This window comes from Rattus norvegicus, chromosome 1, assembly GCF_021556685.1.
Source record: "Rattus norvegicus strain SHRSP/BbbUtx chromosome 1, alternate assembly SHRSP_T2T, whole genome shotgun sequence".
NCBI classification, from domain to species: domain Eukaryota; kingdom Metazoa; phylum Chordata; class Mammalia; order Rodentia; family Muridae; genus Rattus; species Rattus norvegicus.
This window is the reverse complement of record NC_141534.1, coordinates 21,755,377-21,779,317: the sequence shown is the minus strand read 5'-3', so window position 1 is coordinate 21,779,317 and position 23,941 is coordinate 21,755,377. Positions and strand designations below refer to the sequence as shown.

At 42.2% G+C, this 23,941-nt stretch overlaps 1 protein-coding gene across 4 annotated transcripts in view; it reads left to right on the top strand.

Moving 5' to 3' along the window:
• The first annotated feature begins 3,844 nt into the window (after nt 1-3,844).
• Med23 (mediator complex subunit 23) overlaps nt 3,845-23,941 on the top strand; it is a 47,376-nt gene continuing 27,279 nt past the window's right edge. Inside the window, exons 1-11 of one of the 4 annotated variants that reach the window (XM_087566191.1) lie at nt 3,845-4,202; nt 4,495-4,526; nt 4,685-4,772; nt 6,509-6,633; nt 7,713-7,824; nt 8,811-8,909; nt 10,601-10,702; nt 18,626-18,695; nt 19,978-20,090; nt 22,534-22,629; nt 23,204-23,221. In XM_087566191.1, coding sequence (XP_087422317.1) covers nt 4,155-4,202; nt 4,495-4,526; nt 4,685-4,772; nt 6,509-6,633; nt 7,713-7,824; nt 8,811-8,909; nt 10,601-10,702; nt 18,626-18,695; nt 19,978-20,090; nt 22,534-22,629; nt 23,204-23,221 — 903 coding nt within the window. In that variant the 5' untranslated portion in view covers nt 3,845-4,154. Of the gene's footprint in view, nt 4,203-4,494; nt 4,527-4,684; nt 4,773-6,508; nt 6,634-7,712; nt 7,825-8,810; nt 8,910-10,600; nt 10,703-18,625; nt 18,696-19,977; nt 20,091-22,533; nt 22,649-23,203; nt 23,222-23,941 lie in introns of all 4 variants that reach the window. The other 3 variants (XM_087566213.1, NM_001277054.1, XM_087566202.1) reach the window with 3 other exon arrangements.

Below are 23,941 nucleotides of genomic sequence, written 5' to 3'. Positions count from 1 at the left end.
CCTCTTCTGGTGTGTCTGAAGACAGCTCCAGGGTACTTATATAAGATAAATAAATGTAAAGATTTTAAAAAATAAATGCTGTATAATTTTCTGCTACCAGAAGTGGCTAGGACGAAGCATTAGTGTGGCTGAGTCTCTGCTGTGCCATCTACTAGTTATAGGCTACACGAGAAGAAGAAATTTAGGAGGTCTGGGCAGAGTGATTGTGCCCAGATATCTGTGGAAGCAGGGACAGAGACTTATCCACCTGAATGTTTCCCTGAACTCTTCAGGGACCTCGACTGAGGCAAAACTGGATCCTTGGGTTTAACCCAGAATATATTTTCCAGAAACAAAAAAGAAAGAATGAAGTGGAGTTGGGGTTTATTTAAAAAGAGGGCCAGGGAGATGGCTCAGCAGTAATGGCAGATGCTGGTGGCCTGAGGTCAATCTCTGGAGCCCACAGTTGACCCCTGACCTCCACACTCATGCCGTGGCACGTGCACACAGATATGTAAACAAGTGTAAAATTTTACCTGTGAATTTATTGAGAATTTTATGTGTGCATACGATGAAATGTGATCCTATTTAATCCCCATTTGCCACTCCAGTTCTCCTCATATTGCCTCAGTGTGCCCTCCTCCAAACTTCATGTCTTGTTTGGTTGATGACCCACTAGGTCTAATTAGAGCTGCTCATACACGCATGGATGCTTGAACGGTGGCTCTCATCCTTCCTAAAACTGCAACCCTTCCATGTAGCTTTTCTGTGGTGATCCCCAGCTAGAGAACTATGTTGTCACTACTTTATAACTGCAGTTTTGCTACTGTTCTGAGCTATAAATACCTGATAGATAGGATATCTGATTTGTTGCCCTGCGGGAGTCATGACCCACAGGTTGAAAACCCCTGCACTAGCACATAGAAAACCTGCAGGTAGTCGTATCTTCAAAACCGAGTCTTCTTTCCCTAAAACTTATCTTCTACTTATAGCTACTCAGTAAGGGGTAGGATCTGATGATCATTTAGCCTGTCTGTGCCAGGATATGTCTACTCGATAAAGGTTGGAACATGAAGATAATTTAGCTTGTTTATTCAGGAATATAGCTACTCAGTAAGGAGTGGGAGGGACCTGAAGGTCATTTAGCAAGTTTACACCAAGATATTGGTATCTTTTCTGATTAAAGGCTGACCTTAGTATAGGTCTATATGTATAAGCATACATATTCAGAAGGCTGAGCTCAAGACCAGCCTAGGAACAGAGAAGAAGACAAGCCTTATCACAGAGTAGAAGACAAGGGAAGAGGAAGAAAAAAGAGGAGAGTATGAAGGATCAGTAGCAGCCTCGGCCACACAAAGGAAAGACAACAAGAAAACTGAAGATATCCATCTACCAGCCAAGGAGAGAGGCCCCAAAAGAAACCAGCCCTGAAAGTCAGTCCCTTCATCTTAGACTTCTGTCTTCTAGAACTGTAACAACATCAACATAAATCGCTATTATTTAAACTACCCAGTCTTTCCTATCACATCCCTAGCGAGCCTCCCTCAGTGCGTACGTCTCCAAGCTATTCTCCAACTAGAAAATTAAATAGTTCATCCCAGTGTTTAGTAGTTACGATCCAGTAAGCAATGCCATACGGTGATTGGATGCCATTTACACTTGCTGGGAAACTAAGTTTCTGCAGACTATGACTTGGGAAATCACTAGCTTCTTGCTCAGCGTCTCCCAGGAAGTAGTGCGTGCTTCACTGTCAGAGCAGAGCAGGCTCAGTTGCCTGAGATCCACATGAGATGGGATGGGAATGTGTCCTTACCGGTAGACTGCTTGTCTAGCAAGCCAGAAGCTCTGGGTTTAATGCTAACCTAAGTCTAGCAAACCTATCCCTAACCTGGGTTCAGTCCTAACCCTAACTCTAACCCCAATGCAACCGAAACCCAAATTTAAACCCCAACCTCGACCACCTAAAACAGGCATGGCAGCATAAACTTGTAGCTTCAGTATTCAGAAGGTAAAGGTAGTGTGGTAAGGGCCTTCTCATGACAAAGGGAAGACAATGTGGTGGAATTAATATTTATGAAGGTATTCATGACTCTGTAACATAGATCACCTAATCTGAATGTATGGTACCATGTAAGAGAGACAAAGGAGGTAGGATGTAAAGGGGAACAAAGGAAGGGTATATAAGGCTACACCCTGAGGTGTGGTGCTTGGGGCTCAACTTTTGGATGTGGATCCTCTGAGCTAGCACGGGCACAAATAAACACTTCTTCCTGGCAGAAAGCCTCAGGGGCATCCCACCTCTCTCCACTATAATAGAAGGATCAAATATTCAAGGTCACTCTGCTACATAGTGAGTTCATGGTCATCTTGGGGTACAAAAATACCCTGTCTCAAAACTATAAAATACAATACAGTAAAATAAAGTCTCCATGGAAACTCAAGATGGTCTTTACAAGATTCCCCAGAAGACCCCTCTGTTCTCTAACATTGTGTTAAAAGTGAATATTTTATCAGGAGGGTACTGTCCACTGGTATAACTTTGTGTAAGTCATTGACGCTTGGAGTAGGAGTTCCCAGTAACGAGGATGCCTGAGTCACCGTGCTCCTATAAGTAACTATAATCTCATTGTTTCACCAACCTGGATTTGAATGGTTCTTTCTTTAATCTGTCAATGCCCTCCATTTAGGGTTTATAAACATTTATTTACATCTCCCCCAGGAATAAAAATTGTATGAAAACTGACCAGCAGTCATGAAAGCTACTTCGAGAAAAGTATGGACTTAAAAACCAAAACTAGAACAAAGTTTCTGGAAGAAAACGTATGAATAGCACCATGCATGGCTTTAGGAGAGACAATAACAAAAAATAAATAAAAGTATTCATTAAAATCAATCTACAGGGGCTGGAGAGATGGTTCAGTGGTTAAGAGCACTGACTGCTCTTCCAGAGGTCCTGAGTTCAATTCCCAGCAACCACATGGTGGCTCACAACCATCTGAAATAGGATCTGGTGCCCTCTTCTGGTGTGCCTGGAGACAGCAACAGTATGCTCATATACATTAAATAAATAAATCTTAAAAAAAAATCAATCTACAGCAAAAGAGAGTGTTTTAGAAAACAAGAAAACACTCCATCGCTCAGGAGGTTCAGGCAGATTTTTAGATTGTGATTTCAAGGCTAACCTGGGCTATATAGTGAGCTCCAGGTTAGCCCAGACTATACTAGACCCTGTCTTGAAAGACAAGAGGAGAGGAAGTGAGAAATCTGGGGGGAGACAAAAGGAGAAGGGAGAGGAGAAAAAAGAGGAGGGGTGCGAAGAGAGGTGGGAGAAAGCAAGTATGTCAAGGAAAAATGGTGGCTATATAAGGTGAAAAACTTAAATACAAAATGTATTCGAACCACAAATAAACTTATGAGAAATTGTCTGATAGTAGACAAATTTAAACAGTCTAGTCATAAATATCAAGGATGTGGAAAATTAACGACGATATAGTTTGAAAATGGTTTCTGGATGTAGGGCTGTGTGACTGAGCCAGTGGGCACATATGATGTCAGAAATTTACCAGGATGGTGGGAAATAGTCTGTTTTACAATGACGTGCTTAATACAGCCACTTACTTGCAAATTAATAATAATGCGTTTATTCCGGGTTTTTTTTTTTCAACATCCAATAAAAGATGACGACATACCCATCACTGTGCTAGCTACTGAGGCTACCATAGTGAAGACTTGGATTCTATTGGGCAAGAATAACGTGTTATCAACTGCTTCAACGAGGTCAGCTCTTGACAGTCACCCACTTGGTTCTGGCTGCAGCCCTTGTGCTTCTGGGCTATATATAAGTGAACTACAAGGAGCCGCGTCCGAGAAGCCAGGCTGGACGCAGCTCCGGCTCCAGCCAGGAGGTGGTGGCCTTGCTGTCCAAGGCTGTGTCAGCGATCAAGCAGCGTTGTCAGCTTGCGGGCCACATCAGCACGCAGAACCATCAAGCAGAGATACGGATTTTGGAGGGGCTGGTAACGGGTGAGCACCGGGCAGGCTCATTTGCGGAGCACCAAAGGAAGTAACAGAAAGAGCGGCGGCTTCCTGTTGGTGGCTCCGCCCCCTCGCTCCATTCTTCCCAGGTCTAGGGGTTCACCCGGTGGTTGCCGGGTACCCCGGAAGGCCGGGACTCGATGGTACCAATGGAGACGCAACTGCAGAGCATTTTCGAGGAGGTGGTGGTGAGTGCAACTGTCCGTAACCCAGGGCAATGGCTCCGGGAGGGGCAGGCTGCAGGTCCAACTCTGGGCTTGGGGCAGCTTCTTCCCTGCCCACTGTGTTGACATGGGCGTTTGAACTAGGGTGGCGGTCCCCCGGACTGCTGTCAGATCCGAGAAAGTATAGTTAGTTCTCGTCGCGGTCCCGATAATGTCTTGCACAATATTGCCCGAGAATATTTCTTTAGGGGACATTTCCAACCCACCTCCTTTTAGTATTCAGATCGTTTACTATTTTTTATTTGTTTGTTTGCAGAAAACAGAAATTATAGAAGAGGCTTTCCCAGGGTGAGTATGTGGCAGGCAGATTTTTGTGGGGTTTTTGTTTGTAGATTTATCTTTGTTAGATGTCACTTAAGTTGGTTTGGGGGAGTTAAAAACATTTACCTTACTGGCTGTGTACTCTTTTAAAACTAGTAGCAAATAATGCGATTTTTGTTTTTCAGCATGTTTATGGATACCCCCGAGGATGAAAAAACAAAACTTATTAGCTGTTTGGCAGCCTTCCGGCAGTTTTGGAATGGACTTTCTCAGGTAAGACATTTCCTGTTCATCATCCAATTAATGACTTTTGACGCCCCACCCCCTTTTTTAAAAAAGATTTATTTATTTTTATTTATATGAATACACGGTAGCTGTCTTCAGACACACACCAGAAGATTCCATTACACATAACCACATGTGAGCCAGCATGTGGTTGCTGGGAATTGAACTCAGGACCTCTGGAAGGACAGTCAGTGCTCTTAACCACTGAGCCATCTCTCCAGACCCTATTTCTTATTTCTTATAGTGGTGTAGCATATTGTTATGTGTCCTTACCTCCTTTATTTACTAACTACCTTCTTGCTTTCAAATTTTTCTTTCTTTTTTTTCCAGATAAAGGTTTGCTATGTAGCCCGGGCTAGAGTTGAACTTTTAGCATTTCCCTTCTTTTGCTTCCTGGCATCATAGCATGGACCACCACACTTAGCTAGATGTTTCTCTTCAGTTTTCTACTTTAAGTAGTGTCACAGTAAATCATGCTATTGACCAGGCATCGGATTGATAATCAAAAGCTAGTTGTTTTGTTTTTTTCCTTAGTTACAGAGGGGAGGTGTGTAACACACATGACACAGTCTCTGTAACCTTGATTTGCCTGGGACTTGATATGTAGTCCAGATTGGTTATGGGCTTATGACCCTCCTGTCTCTTCCTCCTCAGTACTGGGATGTAAGCGTTCATAACCACCCCAGCAATTTATGATTTTGTGGAAATTACCTAATTATTTCTTATGAGAGTTATCTAGTTTACATTCTCAACACCAACAACTGATTTAATTCCTTAAAGGCATACACTGGAATAGTAATAATTTCTTATCCTTGTGTATCAAGCACTGAGTTTTATCTTGGTAAAATGTTACTTTGTGTTTCTTTCAATATTTAGCATATTTTATGCATTTTTAATTTTTAAATATTTGTTGGGCTTTTTTTCTTTTTGGTGTGTGTGTGTGTGTGTGTGTGTGTGTGTGTGTGTGTGTGTGTGTGTGACAGTACTTGTGTACAGGTCAGAAAACAGCTTATAAGGGAGAATCTTTCTCTACTATATGGGTCCTGGGAATCAAACTCAACACAGCAAGTGCCGTGTGTGCCGAGCTCCTTAACGGCACATGAAATTGCTAATGTAATTCCCTAAGCATTTAGTGACTTACTGTGCGACCTTACAGGATGTTTATGTAGCGATATAGAAAGATACAAATAAATGAGTTTTCAGTCGGCTATGAGTCTGTTAATATAATCTTAACTATTTTGGAGGTCTCATGGTGAAAGTTTAATTTATATAATGGTAAGATTTTACAATTGATATAACAAATACTTATTTATTTGGTTGAGGACAGTCTCTGCTAGCTATAACTCGGGTTGACTTAGGAATCTATACACGGCCCAGGGTGGCCTTACCCACGCCTCCCCCTTCAGGTACTAGGTTTATAGGCCGGCACTCCCGTGCCCATGGCTGAATCTGACTCTTTTTTTTTTTTTTTTTTTGGTTCTTTTTTTCGGAGCTGGGGACCGAACCCAGGGCCTTGCGCTTCCTAAGTAAGCGCTCTACCACTGAACTAAATCCCCAGCCCCGAATCTGACTCTTTTCATCGTGCTCTTTCAGAAATCATTTTCATTTATGGATGTTCACGGAGAACTATTTCCTTTACAGTGTTGATTGACTTTCAGGTATAATATGTGTGAGTTTGAAATCGAAACCTCAGGCCCAAAATAAAAGTGTTTTCTGACTTTTAGGAGTCTCATGAACAGTGTGTCCAGTGGATTGTTAAATTTATTCACGGCCAACATAGCCCGAAAAGGATTTCCTTTCTCTATGACTGCTTAGCCATGGCAGTTGAGACTGGTCTTCTTCCACCCAGGTATGTTTGGGTGGGGATGGGCAGTGGGAAGACCCTTCATTGTCAAGTTGCGGAATAGCTTTGAGGTTGTTGTACAGAAACAAGGGATGGGACGGAGGTGTGGAGCTCATCTGTAAGTTGGCTTATGAGGCAGGCTTTCTGTTTTAAGTTTATTCTGTTTTTATGTATACGCATCTGTGTTAGTGGTTGCAGTATATGTAGCTATGCCTGAGGAGGCCGGGAGAGGGCGTTAGACCCTTTGGAGCTGGGGTTGGCAGATGGTGTGGGCTACCTGACATGGGTTCTGGGAACTGAACTCGGGGCTTGTGCAAGAGCACTGTGAGGTGCGAACCGCAGCCATTTCCAGCCCTGTGTTTGCTTTCATAGTGCTTTGTAATTATAGCCACTGTGGCAAGGACTGAAGTCCCTTCCACACTCAGTCGTCTGTTAGGGCCTTCCTCCAGACTACAGGTGTTGTCTACTGTGACTTGGCTTTCTCACAGCCCAGTAGCATTCAGAAGTTCACCAAAGAAGTATAATCAAGAAGTAGCCTCATGGGCCGGAGAGATGGCCCAGTGATTAAGATCACTGACTGCTCTTCCAGAGGTCCTGAGTTCAAATCCCAGCAACCACATGGTGGCTCATAACCATCTGTAATGAGATCTGATGCCCTCTTCTGGTGTTTCTGAGGACACCTACAGTGTACTTATATATAATAAATAAATCACTCTTAAAAAAAGAAGAAGTAGCCTCACATCCTTGCCATAACATAGCCTTAAAACTGCCCAGACACCATAGCCCGTCCCTCTAGCTCTCAAGGGTGTGTGTGTATCAGTACCGTGCTTCACAGAAGCATATGGAAATGTAGTGCAGTCATCTGGAAGAAAATACAGTCTGCCACCACTTGGCAGATGGTAAATGTTTAGCCAAAAGTTTATGAGAGGTTCGTTTTTCTAGCGAATCATATAGCATTTCTACATCATTTAGTTCTACTTAATGTTTGAGCTTTCTTCTAAGTAAAAATCAGTTGCATATACAGTAGCCATTAGAAAATCTTTAGGATTCTCTGTTGTAACTGAATGCTCTTTCCTTCCCCCCAGGATGGTTTGTGAATCTTTGATAAACTCTGACACTCTTGAATGGGAAAGAACACAGCTTTGGGCCTTAACATTTAAGCTGGTTCGGAAAATCATTGGAGGAGTGGATTATAAGGTATTGTTTCCCAATTATAAAAAGTGATTGCTTCCTGACATGTTTGTTTTAAAAACAGGGTGTGACTCTTCTCATGAGCAACAAAGCAGAGAGTATTCATAACTTGACTTTTTCTCATATGTGCTGAAGGGATTTAAAACTATTCAGTTGACTTATGGTCAACTCCCAACATTTTAAAACATACACAGGACTAATATGTTTTTATAATAAAATGGGCAGTCACAAGGCAGAATCCATGTCTGATGCCAGAGTTCTTTCGTTGTCTTGTGAAATGAGGAGGACAGAGCGGGATTTGTGGATCGAGACTTCTGTGTTGGTGTCTTTAGAATTGTGTCCTTCCTTACTGGACGCCTTTAGGGTTCCGCAGCTGACCAAACACCAGTTGCAGCAGAGCGTCTCCGTGTACTTCAGGGTCCAGCTCAGGAGCGTCACAGCCACAGCTGGAAGACCATGTTCCTTCATGTACTTTTGTTACCGTCCTTTGTCAAGGAATTGCCAGTGTGTGGCTTTATGCTCTATGTCTGTATAGCCCTCCATCTGAAACGATCCAGTAGTGACCAAGTAGACAGTGACTTTAAATCACAGTGACCCTAAATTAGTCACAGCAGACTTCTCAGATTATTTTCTTTGTACTCAAACTGAATATCCTTACCCAGGTCCCCAGAGTGTTACACCATCTCTGCACATAGCAAAGCTGTGCTCTCTTAACCTTTGTAAGAGTAGGAACGCTTCACGGTTTTTACGACCAGAGGTCGGCTGAATAGAAAGCTCCACTTGACTTCTAGCTCACTTTCATTGTTCATGCGGGATTTTGTCCTATTATAGAGCATTATGCTTCTTAGGTTAGTGTTAGGAATGATTTGGAAAAATCCAAAAGTGTGACCTTGAAGCGGTGTCCACTCCTGAAACCTGGCTATTCTGCCTCACGTAGAGACTTTACACTTACCTTTTGGTTCAACTCACGTCATCATCTTTATACCTATCAGGGTGTTCGAGACCTCCTGAAAGTGATTTTGGAGAAAATCTTGACAATCCCGAATACTGTAAGCTCTGCTGTTGTCCAGCAGCTTCTGGCAGCAAGAGAGGTAATTTAAACATGCCGCTCATATCTCGGTTTGTTTTTGTTTTTGTTTTTTTTTTTCTTTTTTTCAGAGCTGGGGACCGAACCCAGGGCGTTGCGCTTGCTAGGCAAGCGCTCTACCACTGAGCTAAATCCCCACCCCCTCTTGGTTTGTTTTGGTGTGTGCTTTTCAAATACACAGGGGCTGGAGCTGGGGAGATGGCTCAGTGGGGAAGAGCACTTGCTGTTAGACAAGAGAGAGTTCAGTAAAGGAACCAGGCACGCATCCTGCTACTGGCCAGTGCCATAGCCCTGGTGCTGTGGGTCAGAGAGTGGCTGGTCAGTGAACCCAGCAGAAAACGCTAGGAGGATACCTGACACACACGGACAACTGCACACATGCACATAACTCACACAGCACACACACACTCGTAACTTGGAATAGTTGTAGAATGTGTAGTTCCTTCTACTGAAATGAAATCAGTTGTTTTTAATCATGTGACCTGCCACTGAGCTACATCTCAGCCCAAGTCATTTTTGGTTTCAAAGACACTCTTACTTCATTGCTCCTGGCTTGCAAAAGGAAATTTTAAAAATTTAATTTATGCTAGATAGTTATGAAAGGAGTAATGAGACTAAAGTATTTTAAATCGTTATAAGACAGACAATGGCCACGTTTGTCTTTTTAAACTATTAATAATACTGTAATAGTTATTCTTTTTTCCTGTTACCATCTTAAACCTGTAACTCTTTAAAGCATTTTAAGGTATTACCAAAAATGCATTCTATTGTTAATAGCCTTCATTTTTATAATTCTCTAAGAGAATTCCTCTACTAATTTTTTTTTTTTTTGGTTCTTTTTTTCGGAGCTGGGGACCGAACCCAGGGCCTTGCGCTTCCTAGGTAAGCGCTCTACCACTGAGCTAAATCCCCAGCCCCCTCTACTAATTTTTAAAGTAATAATTCTGCTGTTTTTAAGGCTGTGCACACACATACATTTACCTTGTGGAATGGTTAAGGGAAGCAGTTTGGCATAGTTTACCTCACAGTCTTTTGATTTTCTGTCAAGTATCATGTAACCCCCACTGACACTGAACTAATTTGCAGCTTAGGTGAGGATAGGCCTGAACTCCAGATTCTCTGTCTCCACTTCCCAAACGTTGGAATCTCAGATACGATTACCTTTATAAGACCTACATAGCCGGGTTGGGGATTTAGCTCAGTGGTAGAGCGCTTGCCTAGCAAGCACAAGGCCCTGGGTTCAGTCCCCAGCTCCGAAAAAAAAAAAAAAAAGACCTACATAGCCATTTTCAAGTTTATAATATATTCTGATTAACTGCAGTCATGATATACAACAGACTCTTGAATTTATTCCTCCTGATTACCAGAAGTGAGTCTTTTTTTTTTTTTTTTTTTTTTTTTTTTTGGTTCTTTTTTTCGGAGCTAGGGACCGAACCCAGGGCCTTGCGCTTCCTAAGTAAGCGCTCTACCACTGAGCTAAATCCCCAGCCCCGAAGTGAGTCTTTTTAATCAGCATTTCGAGGGCTCCCACACAGATACAAGCACTTTACCAACTGACTTATTGCCCAGCCCTATTTGCTAACTTACTTTTCTGTTGTTGCTGTCGTGTATTTGAATTTTGTGTGTGTGTGTGTGTGTGTGTGTGTGTGTGTGTGTGTGAGGCTAGTCAAGAATAATGCTTTTTGTTTGTTTTAGGTTATAGCGTATATCTTGGAACGAAATGCCTGCCTGTTGCCAGCCTACTTTGCAGTCACAGAGATCAGAAAATTATATCCCGAGGGAAAACTTCCACACTGGGTAACTTTGCATTTCCTAAAACTTTAAATTCCTGTCAAAATGTTATATAATTGTATTGCTTATTTGTACACAGACGTGTGTGTGTGTGTGTGTGTGTCTGTGTCTGTGTCTGTGTCTGTGTCTGTGTCTGTGTCTGTGTCTGTGTACATGACTGACTTCCTATCTTAGTTAGGGTTTCCCTTGATGTGACCATATCGTTGTGTGCCGTCAAAGGAAATCAAGATGGGAACTCAAGCAGGCTAGGAACTGGAGGCAGGAGCAGCTGCATAGGCTGAGGAGGGTGCTGCTCTCTGGCTGGCTCTCAGGCTTTACTCGGCCTGCCTTTGTACAGAACCCAGGACCAGGAATGGCCTCACCCACAGTGGGTTGGATACTCCCTTTCTGACCACTAACTGAGAAAATGCCTTGCAGCCTCATCTATAATCTAATCCTATGGAGGGAGGCATTTTCTTCTTGGGGTTTCCCCCTCTCAGGTGACTCTAGCTGGTGTCAGGTTTACCATAAAACTAGTTGACACAGTGTGTATCTCTGTGCACACGCCACAGCATGAGTGTGGAGTTGGGGCACTTTGAAAGTTGGTTTTCTCCTGTGTTGGAGGGACTCAGTATTATGCTGTTAGGTTTGCACAGCAAGTAACTTCACCCGCTGAGCTGTTTCGTCTCTCTGGCCCCTTTGAGAAGATAACAACTTCTACTTTAGGGCAAACATAGGAGAACTCCTGAGAGTGGGAGGGTTCCAAAAGAATCATGTCATGCACGTTTTCACATGGTTAGGTATCCCTAGGTGCTGCATACTTTACTGTGCTTAATATTTATTTGGGGTAGGGGGCAGATTGTATACCCCGTACATGTGGCTAGGGGTCGGAAGCCGACTTGCAGAAGTCAGTTTTCTCTTTTACCTTTGTGTCCCAGGGATATACTGATGCCTCAGGCTTGGTGCCAAGCACCTCTCCCTCTTAAACCAAATCACTGACCCAGTAAATATATTCTTTTACCATAGTATTTGTTTTGTATCTCTATTAACCCATTGAAACAGGTCAGTTTTATTTGTGTGGTTTTTTTTTTGGGGGGGGTTATTTATATTTTAATGTTATCCCCTTTCCTAGTTTCCTGGCCATAAGCTCCCCTCCCCATCCTATCGCCCCTCCCCCTTCTATGAGGGTGTTCCCCCCACAACTACTTACCCCTTCCCACCTTCCCACCCTGACAGTCCCCTACACTAGGGGTGGGGGGGGAGTTCCAGCCTTGGCAGGACCAAGGGCTTCTCCTCCCATTGGTGCCCAACAAAGCCATCCTCTGCTACATATGCAGTTGGAGCCATGGGTCTGTGCATGTATAGTCTTTGGGTAGTGGTTTAGTCCCTGGGAGCTCTGATTGGTTGGCATTGTTGTTTTTTGTTTGTTTGTTTGTTTTGTTTTGTTTTGTTTTGTTTTTGCCTGAGCTGAGGACTGAACCCAGGGCCTTGCGCTTGCTAGGCAAACACTCTACCACTGAGCTAAATCCCCAACCCAGCATTGTTCTTATGTGGTTGCAAATCCCATCAGCTCCTTCAATCCTTTCTCTAACTCCTCTAATGAGGACCCTGTTCTGAGTTCAATGGTTTGCTGCTAGCATTTGCCTCTGTATTTGTCCTGCTCTGGCTGAGCCTCTCAGGGGACAGCTATATCAGGCTCCTGTCAGTTTGCACTTCTTGGCATCAGCAGTATTGTTTGGGTTGTGGCAGTATGTATATGGATTGGATCCCCAGGTGGGGCAGGCTCTGAATTGCCATTCCTTCACTCTCTGCTCCAGACTTTTCCTCCATATCTCTTCCTATGAATGTTTTTGTTCTCCCTTTTAAGAAGGACTGAAGCATCTGCACTTTGGTCTTCCTTCTTCTTGAGCTTCATATGATCTGTGAATTGTTTCTTAGGTATTCCAAGCTTTTGAGCTAATATCCACTTATCACTTAGTGCATACCATGTGTGTTCCTTTGTGACTGGGTTATCTCACTCAGGATGATATTTTCTAGTTCCATCCATTTGCCTATGAATTTCATGAAGTCATTGTTTTTGATAGCTGAGTAGTACTCCATTGTGTAGATGTACCACATTTTCTGTATCCATTCCTCTGTTGAAGGGCATCTGTGTTCTTTCCAGCTTCTGTCTATTATAAATAAGGCTGCTATGAACACAGTGGAGCATGTGTCTTTGTTATATGTTGGAGCATCTTTTGGGTATATGACCAGGAGAGGTATAGCTGGGTCCTCAGGTAGTGGAATGTCCAATTATCTGAGGAACCTCCAGACTAATTTCCAGAATGGTTGTACCAGTCCGCAATCCCACCAACAATGGAGGAGTGTTCCTCTTTCTCCACATCCTCGCCAGCATCTGCTGTCACCTGAGTTTTGTTTTTTTTTTTTTTTTTTTTTCTTTTCTTTCTTTTGGAGCTGGGGACCCAGAGTTTTGCGCTTGCTAGGCAAGCACCCTACCACTGAGCTAAATCCCCAACCCCGTCACCTGAGTTTTTGATCTTAGCCATTCTGACTCGTGTGAGGTGGAATCTCAGGTTTGCTTTGATTTGCACTTCCCTGATGAGTAGGGATATTGAACATTTCTTTAGGTACTTCTCAGCCATTTGGTATTCCTGAGTTGAGAATTCTTTGTTTAGCTCTGTACCCCATTTTTTAATAGGGTTATCTGGCTCTCTGGAGTCTAAGTTCTTCAGTTCTTTATATATATTGGATATTACCCTTCTATCAGATGTAGGATTGGTAAAGATCTTTTCCCAATCTGTTGGTTGTCGTTTTGTCCTAATGATAGTGTCCTTTGTCTTACAGAAGCTTTTGCAGTTTTATGAGATCCCATTTGTCCATTCTTGATCTTAGAGCATAAGCCATTGGTGTTCTGTTCAGGAAATTTCCCCAGTGCCCATGTGACTCTTCCCCACTTTTTCTTTTATTAGTTTGAGTGTATCTGGTTTGATGTGAAGGTCCTTGATCCACTTGGACTTAAGCTTTGTACCTGGTGATAAAAATGGGTCGATTGGGGTTGGGGATTTAGCTCAGTGGTAGAGCGCTTGCCTAGCAAGCGCAAGGCCCTGGGTTCGGTCCCAAGCTCCAAAAAAAAAAAAAAAGGGTCGATTTGCATTCTTCTACATGCTGACCTCCAGTTGAGCCAGCACCATTTGCTGAAACTGCTATCTTTTTTCCATTTGATGGTTTTGGCTCCTTTGTCAAAAATCAAGTGACCATGGTTATGTGGATTCAATTCTGCGTCTTCAATTCTATTCCATTGATCTACCTGCGTGTTTCTGTACCAATACCATGTACTATTTATCACTATTGTTCTGTAATACAGCTTGAGGTCAGGGATAGTGATTTCCCCAGAAGTTTTTTTATTGTTGAGTATAGTTTTTGCTGTCCTGGGTTTTTTGTTATTTCAAATGAATTTGCAAATTGCTCTTTGAAGAACTGAGTTGGAATTTTGATGGGGATTCTATTGAATCTGTAGATTGCTTTTGGCAAAATGGCCATTTTTAGATCAATCCTGCCAAACCATGAGCATGGGAGATCTTTCCATATTCTGAGATCTTCGATTTCTTTCTTCAAAGACTTGAAGATCTTGTCATACAGATCTTTCACTTGCTTGCTTAGAGTCACACCGAGGTATTTTACGTTATTTTTTTTACTATCATGAACGGTGTCATTGCACTCATTTCTTTCTTAGCCTGTTAATTCTTTGAGTAGAGGGAGGCTACTGATTTGTTTGAGTTAATTTTATACCCAGCCACTTTGCTGAAGTTGTTTATCAGGCTTAGTAGTTCTCTGGTGGAACTTTTGGGGTCACTTAAGTATACAATCATATCTTCTGCAAATAGTGATATTTTGACTTCTTCCTTTTGTTGTCTGATTGCTCTCGCTAGGACTTCGAGTACTGTATTGGATAAGTAGGGAGAGAGTGGACAGCTTTGTCTAGTCCCTGATTTTAGTGGGATTGCTTCAAGTTTCTCTCCGTTTAGTTTGATGTTGGCTACTGGTTTGCCGTATATTGCTTTTACTATGTTTAGGTAAGGGCCTTGAATTCCTGATCTTTCCAGGACTTTTATCATGAAAGGGTGTTGAATTTTGTCAAATGCTTTCTCAGCATCTAATGAAATGATCATGTGGTTTTTTTTTTCTTTGAGTTTATTTATATAGTGCATTACAATGATGGATTTCCATATATTGAACCATTCCTGCATCCCTGGGATGAAGCCTACTTAATCATGATGGGTGATCATTTTGATGAGTTCTTGGATTTGGTTTGCAAGAATTTTATTGAGTATTTTTGTGTCGATATTCATAAAGGAAATTGTTCTGAAGTTCTCTTTCTTTGTTGGGTCTTTGTGTGGTTTAGGTATAAGTGTAATTATGGCTTCATAGAAGGAATTGGGTAGTGTCCCTTCTGTTTCAATTTGGTGGAATTGTTTGGACAGTATTGGTATGAGGTCTTCTATGAAGGTCTGATAGAATTCTGCAGACCCATCTGGACCTGGGCTCTTTGGTTGGGAGACTCTTAATAACTGCTTCTATTTCTTTAGGAGTTATGGGGTTGTTTAGATTGTTTATCTGATCCTGATTTAATTTTGGTACTTCGTATTTGTCTAGAAAATTGTCCATTTCCTCCAGATTTTCCAGTTTTGTTGAATATAGGCTTTTATAGTAGGATCTGCTGTTGTTTTTTTTAATTTCTTCTGATTCTGTTGTTATGTCTCCTTTTTCATTTCTGATTTTATTAATTTGGTTACACTCTCTGTGCCCTCTGGTTAGTCTGGCTAATGGTTTATCTATCTTTTTGATTTTCTCAAAGTACTAGCCCCTGGTTTTGTTGATTATTTGTACAGTCCTTTTTGTTTCTACTTGGTCGATTTCAGCCCTGAGTTTGATTATTTCCTGCCTTTTACTCCTCTTGGGTGTATTTGCTTCTTTTTGTTCTAGAGCTTTTAGGTGTGTTGTCAAGTGGCTGATGTATGCTCTCTCCTATTTCTTTTTGCAGGCTCTCAGAGCTATGAGTTCTCCTCTTTTTTTTTTTTTTTTTTTTTGGTTCTTTTTTTCGGAGCTGGGGACCGAACCCAGGGCCTTGCGCTTCCTAGGCAAGCGCTCTGCCACTGAGCCAAATCCCCAACCCCATGAGTTCTCCTCTTAGCACTGCTTTCATTGTGTCCCATAAGTTTGGGTATATCGCGCCTTAATTTTCATTAAGTTCTAAGAAGTCTTTAATTTCTTTCTTTATTTCTTCCTTGACTAAGTTATCATTGAGTACAGCATTGTTCAACTTCCATGTATATATGGGCTTTCCTTATTGTTGTTATTGAAGACAGTCTTAGTGTGTGGTGATCTGATAGGATGCCTGGGATTATTTCAATCTTCTCATATTTGTTGAGGCCTGTTTTGTGATGGTTTTATATGGTCAATTTTGGAGAAGGTACCATGAGGTGGTGAGAAGAAGCTGTGTACTTTTGTTTTAGGATGAAATGTTCTATAAATATCTGTTAAGTCCATTTGGTTCATGACTTCTCTTAGTCTGTCTATGTCTCTGTTTAATTTCTGTTTCCATGATCTGTCCATTGATGAGAGTGGGGTGTTGAAATCTCCTACTATTACTGTGTGAGGTGCAATTTGTGTGATTTGAACTTTAGTAAGGTTTGTTTTATTAATGTAGGTGCCCTTGTATTTGCAGCATAGATATTTAGGATTGAGAATTCATCTTGGTGGATTTTTCCTTTGATGAATATGAAGTGTCCTTCCTTATCTTTTTTGATAACTTTTGGTTGAAAGTCAAATTTATTTGATATTAGAATGGCTACTCCAGCTTGTTTCCTCAGGCCATTTGCTTGGAAAGTTGTTTTCCAGCCTTTTACTCTGAAGTAGTGTCTGTCTTTGTCTCTGAGGTGTGTTTCCTGTAGGCAGCAAAATGCTAACAGTCTCTTAGTCTGTCTTTTTATTGGGGGATTGAGTCCATTGATGTTGAGAGATATTAAGGAACAGTGATTGTAGCTTCCTGTTATTTTCGTTGTGATAGGGGGAGTTATGTTTGTGTGTCTCTTTTGGTTTCCTTGTAAGGAGATTATTTTCCTCCTTTTTCTAGGGTGTTGTTTTCCTCCTTGTGTTGGAGTTTTCCATCTATTATCCTTTGTAGGGCTGGATTTGTAGAAAGATATTGTGTAAATTTGGTTTTGTCATGGAATATCTTGGTTTCTACATCTATGTTAATTGAGAGTTTTGCAGGATACAGTAACCTGGGCTGGCATTTGTGTTCTCTTAGGGTCTGTATGACATCTGTCCAGGATCTTCTGGCTTTCATAGTCTCTGGTGAGAAGTCTGGTGTAATTCTGATAGGTCTGCCTTTATATGTTACTTGACCTTTTTCCCTTACTGGTTTTAAAATTCTTTCTTTGTTTTGTATATTTGGTGTTTTCACTATTATGTGACGGGAGGAGTTTCTTTTCTGGTCCGATCTATTTGGAGTTCTGTAGGCTTCTTGTATGTTTATGGGGATCTCTTTCTTTAGGTTAGGGAAGTTTTCTTCTATAATTTTGTTGAAGATATTTACTGTCCCTTTAAGTTTGGAGTCTTCACTCTCTTCTATACCTATTATTGTTAAGTTTGATTTTCTCATTGTGTCCTGGATTTCCTGGATGTTTTGGGCTAGGAGCTTTTTGCATTTTACATTATCTTTGATGATTTTGTCAATGTTTTCTATGGTATCTTCTGATCCTGAGATTCTCTCTTCTATCTCTTGTATTCTGTTGGTGATGCTTGCATCTATGACTCCTGATCTCTTCCCTAGGTTTTCTATCTCTCCAGGGTTGTTTCCCTTTGTGATTTCACTATTGTTTCTATTTCCATTTTAAATCCTGGATGGTTTTGTTCATTTCCTTCACCTGTTTGGTTGTGTTTTCCTGTAATTCTTTAAGGGATTTGTTTGTTTGTTTTCTCTTTAAGGACTTCTCCTTGTTTACTTATGTTGTCCTGTATTTCTTTAAGGGAGTTATTTATGTCCTTCTTAAAGTCCTCCATCATCAACATCATAAAATGTGGTTTTAAATCCAAATCTTGCTTTTCCGGTGTGTTTGGATATCCAGTATTTGCTCTGGTGGGAGAACTGGGCTCTGATGATGCCAGGTAGTCTTGGTTTCTGTTGCTTAGGTTCCTGTGCTTGCCTCTTGCCATCTGTGTCTGGTGTTAGCTGGCTTTGCTGTCTCTGACAGTTTTTTGACCCTCCTGTAGGCCTGTGTGTCAGCTCTCCTGGAGAGTGGCTTTTCCCAGCATGGGTATAGAGAGCTGTGGGTCCGTGTCAGCTCTAGGCGCAGGCAGAAACTGGAAGGGTCCTGTCCAGACTGCTCCGGAGTTCATGTGTCCTGAGGGCTCCAGGCGGGTCCCTCGGAGCAGAAGTGGTGTTTCTCTGCTCTCAGCTGTATCAGCACCCCTGGTGACTGGCTCTGGGCCCAGGCAGAGACTAGAAGGATCCTACCCCTCACTGCTCCTAGGTTCCTGTGTCCAGAGGGCTCTAGGTGGGTTCCTCTTGTGCCAGGAATGTGAGCAGAAGTGGTGGTCTCCCCTGAGCTCTCAGGAATGTTCACACTTCTGAGATTCCAGCTCTCTCCCCCATGGGATTTGGGTACAAAGAGCTATGGGACCAGTTCAACTCCCAAAACAGTTCTTATGTCCTTAAAAACTATACAGGTTCATTGACTAGGTAAGGATGCAGTGGTATGACTTGGCTCAACTTAGGGACATATGGAGTAACAAGTGTTTGGAAGAAAAGGAGAGAGCACACTAGTCCTTAAGTAATTGTCTGTGCTAGACTTTGCACTAATGCTTGTGTGTTACCTCAGTTTCTGTAGATGATGCTCAGAGATGCAGGATAACCTTGCTTGTATATTTATTTTCTTTTTCTTCTAGTTACTAGGAAACTTGGTATCAGACTTTGTGGATACCTTCAGGCCCACAGCGAGGATAAACTCCATTTGTGGTAAGATACGTTTAAAGTACACTTAGCGTATTACATAAACCTGTATCTTAAGTGACCAGGGATCTTTTGGACTTAGCTGAAGGATGGCCTCTTAGGTGTGACCCGCCACTTTGTAGCAGTCTAGAAAATAATGTTTATTTTTAGGTGCTTTGGATAAGGCAAAGACAGAAATCTTAGTCTGCGGCAACTTTTACATAAGACTATTCCAGCAGTTGGCTTTCATCTGACTAGAAACACTATTTATTTTGTATGTTTTAATTAGCTGGGCACACCTTTCATTATATTTTGATTTTGGCTTTTTTAAGACACAGTTCATATAACCCAGGCTGGCCTGAAATTATGTAGGCAACTGTGATTGTGAACATCTGATTCTCCTCTTTCCTGCCACACTCAGTTTGTGTGTTTGTGGGGAGAGAACCCAGGGCTGCATGCCTGCTGACCAATCTAGCACATGAGCTCTGTTCCTGGCCCCTGGAAATGTCTGCAAGGTTCTGTGGCAGAGTAATGAGAAGTCCGGATTCTTCAGTCCATTGTAGCCCCGGTGCCGAAGCCCAGGCACTGTAGTCCACACGCACTTTCTCTTTAGCTCTGTTTCCTTATGCTTGATGCAATCGTTTACTATCCTTGAAATTCCTTTATATATTTCCAGATTGTTTTAGAGATTACAGCAGCCTCGTAACTGTCTGGGAATACAGGCTTTTTAAAAATTGACCAGATGTTGAGCATTTCTTATGAGTCTGCGCTGCTTTTGACACTGGGCGTATAAAGAGAAACTACATAAATCCTGAGCTCTCTAGTTTTTGTAGCTGAATATTAATGTCATTAAATGAAATATGGGAGTGAAGATGATGTGGAGTCGAGGCCTCAGGCTCTCCCTGCAGGTCTGTCTGGTAAACATTGGAAGCTGTGTGTTGTGTTTGGTCTGTAGCAGCTCTGCTGCCGGACTGCAGAGGTGCTCGAGCGACTTCATCGTGTACAACTTGCAAAAGCAGATAGCCTCTAGGTTTGGCTTATGGACTGAACTGTACTGAGTTCTGCCCTAAACCCTTAAACAGAGGGCAACCGTTTTGCATTTAGAAGCCTTGTACGGATTAATCATTCAGCCATCTGGGAGAAATATACACAATAAAAACTGCCACGCTTCAGTGTCCTGCTGACACTGTTGCAGGCAATTTAAACCGGAGCCTGGCTCAGTAAGCATACTCATTAGATACTGAGAGGATGAAGGGCCTGCCAGTGCCTTGGCCACATTCACACGGACATGTTTTTGTAATGTGTGCAGGCCGTTGCAGTCTTCTGCCAGTTGTGAACAACTCGGGAGCCATCTGTAACTCATGGAAACTGGACCCTGCAACTCTCCGCTTTCCCTTGAAAGGCCTTTTGCCATACGATAAGGTGTGTTTTAAACCCAGTGTAGGCTTGGCCATCTAGTGGGTGAGCGGGAGGGTGGGGGAGCACCCTCATAGAAGTAGGGGGAGGGAGGATGGGATAGGGGGTTTCCAGAGGGGAAACTGGAAAAGGGATAACATTTGAAATGTAAATAAATAAAATATACAATTTTTTAAAAATCCTCAAAAAAAGAAAAAGAAAAGAAAAAGAAAAAGCATATCTATGTCTATATACTGCTTTGTCAAGTGTTTGATGCCAGATCACCCCTTAATAGTCTAGAGAAGTAAATGTTCTCAAGAGAGGTAGCTTATGGCTTATTATATTTCATGGTGTGTGCTTTGGTTTAGTCTTAGATATCGGTTTCTTTTGCTATGGTCTTGCTGTGTAACCGTGGCTGGCCCGGACTCCATAGTCAGCCTTGAGCTGGCAGTGCTGGGAAGGCACCATGCCACCACCTGTGGCTATGTCTGTCCCCTACCCCAGTATACTCTGTGGATGTGGATTTGCCTCAGTGGTACACCTCTGCTAAAGAATACAAACATTCTAAGTACAGTTCTTGTCTAAGGCTCTACATTAAAAAAATAAAATGAAGACCTGGATTTGAACTCAGGACATACACACATTACTATTCTTTTGGCATTTACACTTGTCATCTTTGGGAAGAGTGATAACCTTGGAAGACAACATTTGGCGCTTTGGTTAGATTTCTAAGCAGAAAATTCTCCTTACAGCCATGTTTATGACAAATTGTGATCACGGAAACTGGGGCATTTTTCTGCTTAGAAGCAGCGATCCCTAACTGCACTGATGAGCAGTCTTGCAGATTGTGCTGGCTCCAGTCTGGTTGTCATTAGAACTGTACCTACACAGCTACTTGTGGCTCATATCCCTAGGATTCGGAGTGATGAGGCAAGAGGTGACTATGAGACCCAAGCCATCCTAGGCTTTAGAGCAAGTTCTAGACCAGTGCTCCTGTCTCCGAAGCTTCTGGGAGAAGCTGAGTCTGCATGTTCTGGTTTTATGTGCCACGTGAATACAGTGCCTGAGGGGTGACAGGTCCCCCACAGTGAGAGTTCTAAGTGGTTATGAGCTTCCCAGTGGATGCTGGGAATTGAACCCTGGCCCTCGGGAAGAGCAGCCATCCCTCCAGCCTCACAAGGAATCCTTTAAAATTATTACTTGAAGGGGATGTGTGTGTGCCTTCCTGTTATTTCTGCACATATTTAATAGCACAAGTGGAGAAAGGAGCAATAAGCCAGGAGAGAACTGGGGTGAACTGAGGGTAAGGATCTGTCTATTGAAAAGGAAACATGTTTATGAAAGCAATAATTGTTCTTGAGTTTTACTTCAAAATTTATCTAGTACAGTTTTTTTTTAAAGCATATCTTTAAAATCAGTTTAAAGCCGGGTATTGTGGCACATACCTTTAATCCCAGCACTCAGGATGAAGAGGCAGGCAGACCTCGCTGAGTTTGAAGCCAGCCTGGTCTACAAAGTGAGTCCAGGGTAGCCAGGATTACACAAAGAAACCTAATCTCAAAAACCACAATTAGATATTCACACAAAATCAGTTTAATTTGCTCTCCCCTCATCCCATTTCTTTCAGAATTCCATCTAAGATATCTATTAAAAACAATTGCAACCAAGTGACCGTTATACAAGTAGTATCTGAAGTAAACTTGGCAGTGACTGTCCAAGTGATGGTTCTGGCAGCACACACAGAAGTAAGGATGGGACATGTGTTAGGACACTGGTTGATGGCTCAGACACTCCAGCAAACATGCAGACTCAGTCAGGGTAAGACAGGATCTTCCTGCGCATGTGCTGTAAGAGCCACTCTTGTAGGACAGCTGGCTGTGAGGTAAGGGTCACTGAAGGGCATAGGCAAAGCACTGCTTTCCTAAGCTGTGTGTTTAAATGGTGAGTCCACTTTACCAGTCTTGCTAGAGACATGGAGCCCAGCAGCTTATACTGAGGGAGTACAAGAGATACTTATGAAAAAACTGTAAACTCAGAAAAAGGTTCTAAGTTTGGATGTATAAGAAATTGTGTGTTCAGTTACGTAGAAACTTGGGATGCTTCATTATGTCTAAGAAACACGGCCAAGGACAGAGGCCTATCTAAACTGACAACTATAATATTGGCATCTTAAGTAGTCTCTAAAGGGGAAACTAAATGTTTTCAGGAACAGGGGAAATGACAAGATCCATTCAAGTGTTGTCTTGACTTTTAATCCTTAAAAGGTCTTGCTGAAGGCTTTCACCTTGGTTTTGAAATGAGAATGCTGGGTGGGAACCTAACCTGTTCGCAGTAAATGTCATTTTCCCAGGAGATTTTCCTACTGGGGGAAGTAACCAGTGCTGGAGGAGATTCTCCTCTTAATTCTTCATCATTTGAGTTCACCTTTGCTAGTCTTGGAGCAGTAATGTCTCTTTTATTTCCTTTAAAGGATCTGTTTGAACCCCAGACTGCTTTGTTGAGATATGTACTGGAGCAGCCTTACTCCAGGGATATGGTCTGCAATATGCTAGGTTTAAACAAGCAGGTACTGTACTACGCTAGAGGCCTTACGTCTGTAGATCTCATGTGCACTGTGCTGTTTTCTCTGCTGTAGCTCACCGAGCAACACAGTTCAGAACCCTTTGATGACCTTTTCAGTACGCAGGTTACTCGACAGTGTATGCTGTGGTTTAATATTGCGTTAAGGATGTTTAAATTTAAAGGGAGGTATTTCTAAAATTGGTTTGTTCTGCATTGCTTTTTTCCTATAAGGCCAGTTTCAAGTCCCCCTTTGCCAGAGAAACCTACACATGACTTAACCATATTTTTGGACCTTTTGTTGTTGTTGTTTGGGTGTATTTTTATAACCCTGATACCCTCCGAGTGGCCGCCTTGCTGACTTTTTCTATTTCTTTCTTTCTTTTTTTTCTTTTCTTTTTTTGTTTTTTAATTTTTTTCTTTTTTTCTTTTTGGTGTGTTGGTGGTTGACATGTGGGCGGGTTTGTGCTGACTGGGGGTTCCTTGAGGCTGGCCTCATAGTCACCGTTTTGTCTTTTCTTTTTTTCTTCCTTTATTTTTGTTCTGTCCTGTCTTGTCCTGCCCATCCTCCAATGCTCTAGACCTTGAACATTGCGCAGGTATGTTCACAACCTTACTGTTGTATTGTGACTAACGATACGCTGGCCGCTTTGTAGCCGCTGATTCATTTAGACAGTACGTGTATGGTCGGTCGGGGCTTGAAATTGGCGGGGCCGTCTGAGACCAAGGCCACTGAAACCTTTCTTGGGATGTGAGAGTTCTTTTTGGTGGATGGTTTTTGTTTTTTGTGGTTTTTTTGAAATATATATGTATATATAATATATATATTTTTTTGGTTTCTTGGTTTTTTGGTTTTTTTTTTTTTTTTTCTTTTTAAAGAAAGAGACAACACTTGGCACTCAGTAAACCTGTCAGTTTTTGGTTGTTTCCCCATCTCCGTTTTACTGTTTTCATTTCAGGGCTAAAGGCAGCCCTGATGGAGTTTTCAGAGAGGGAAGATTGGCGGCAGCCTCATATCTTTCCAGGCTACTAAAAAAACAAATAACAACAACAAAAATACTTGTGTTGATTTGCCTTAAAAACCAGAACAATTTCAAAAAGGAATGAAAAACCGAACATTTTCATAGCGATATGCTGCCTTCAAAGGTCGGAGTGGTAAGCTCTAAACAGGGAAGTCTTTTTGGAACCATGGGGATTGACTAAGAAACGTCACACTCTTAGGTGACCCCACACCTCTTGACAAACACCTGCCTTTGTCAGTCTTTGCCAGATGTGCCCTTCTCGTAGAGCGGGCTCCTCAGGTGCGGCCCGCCTGTGGC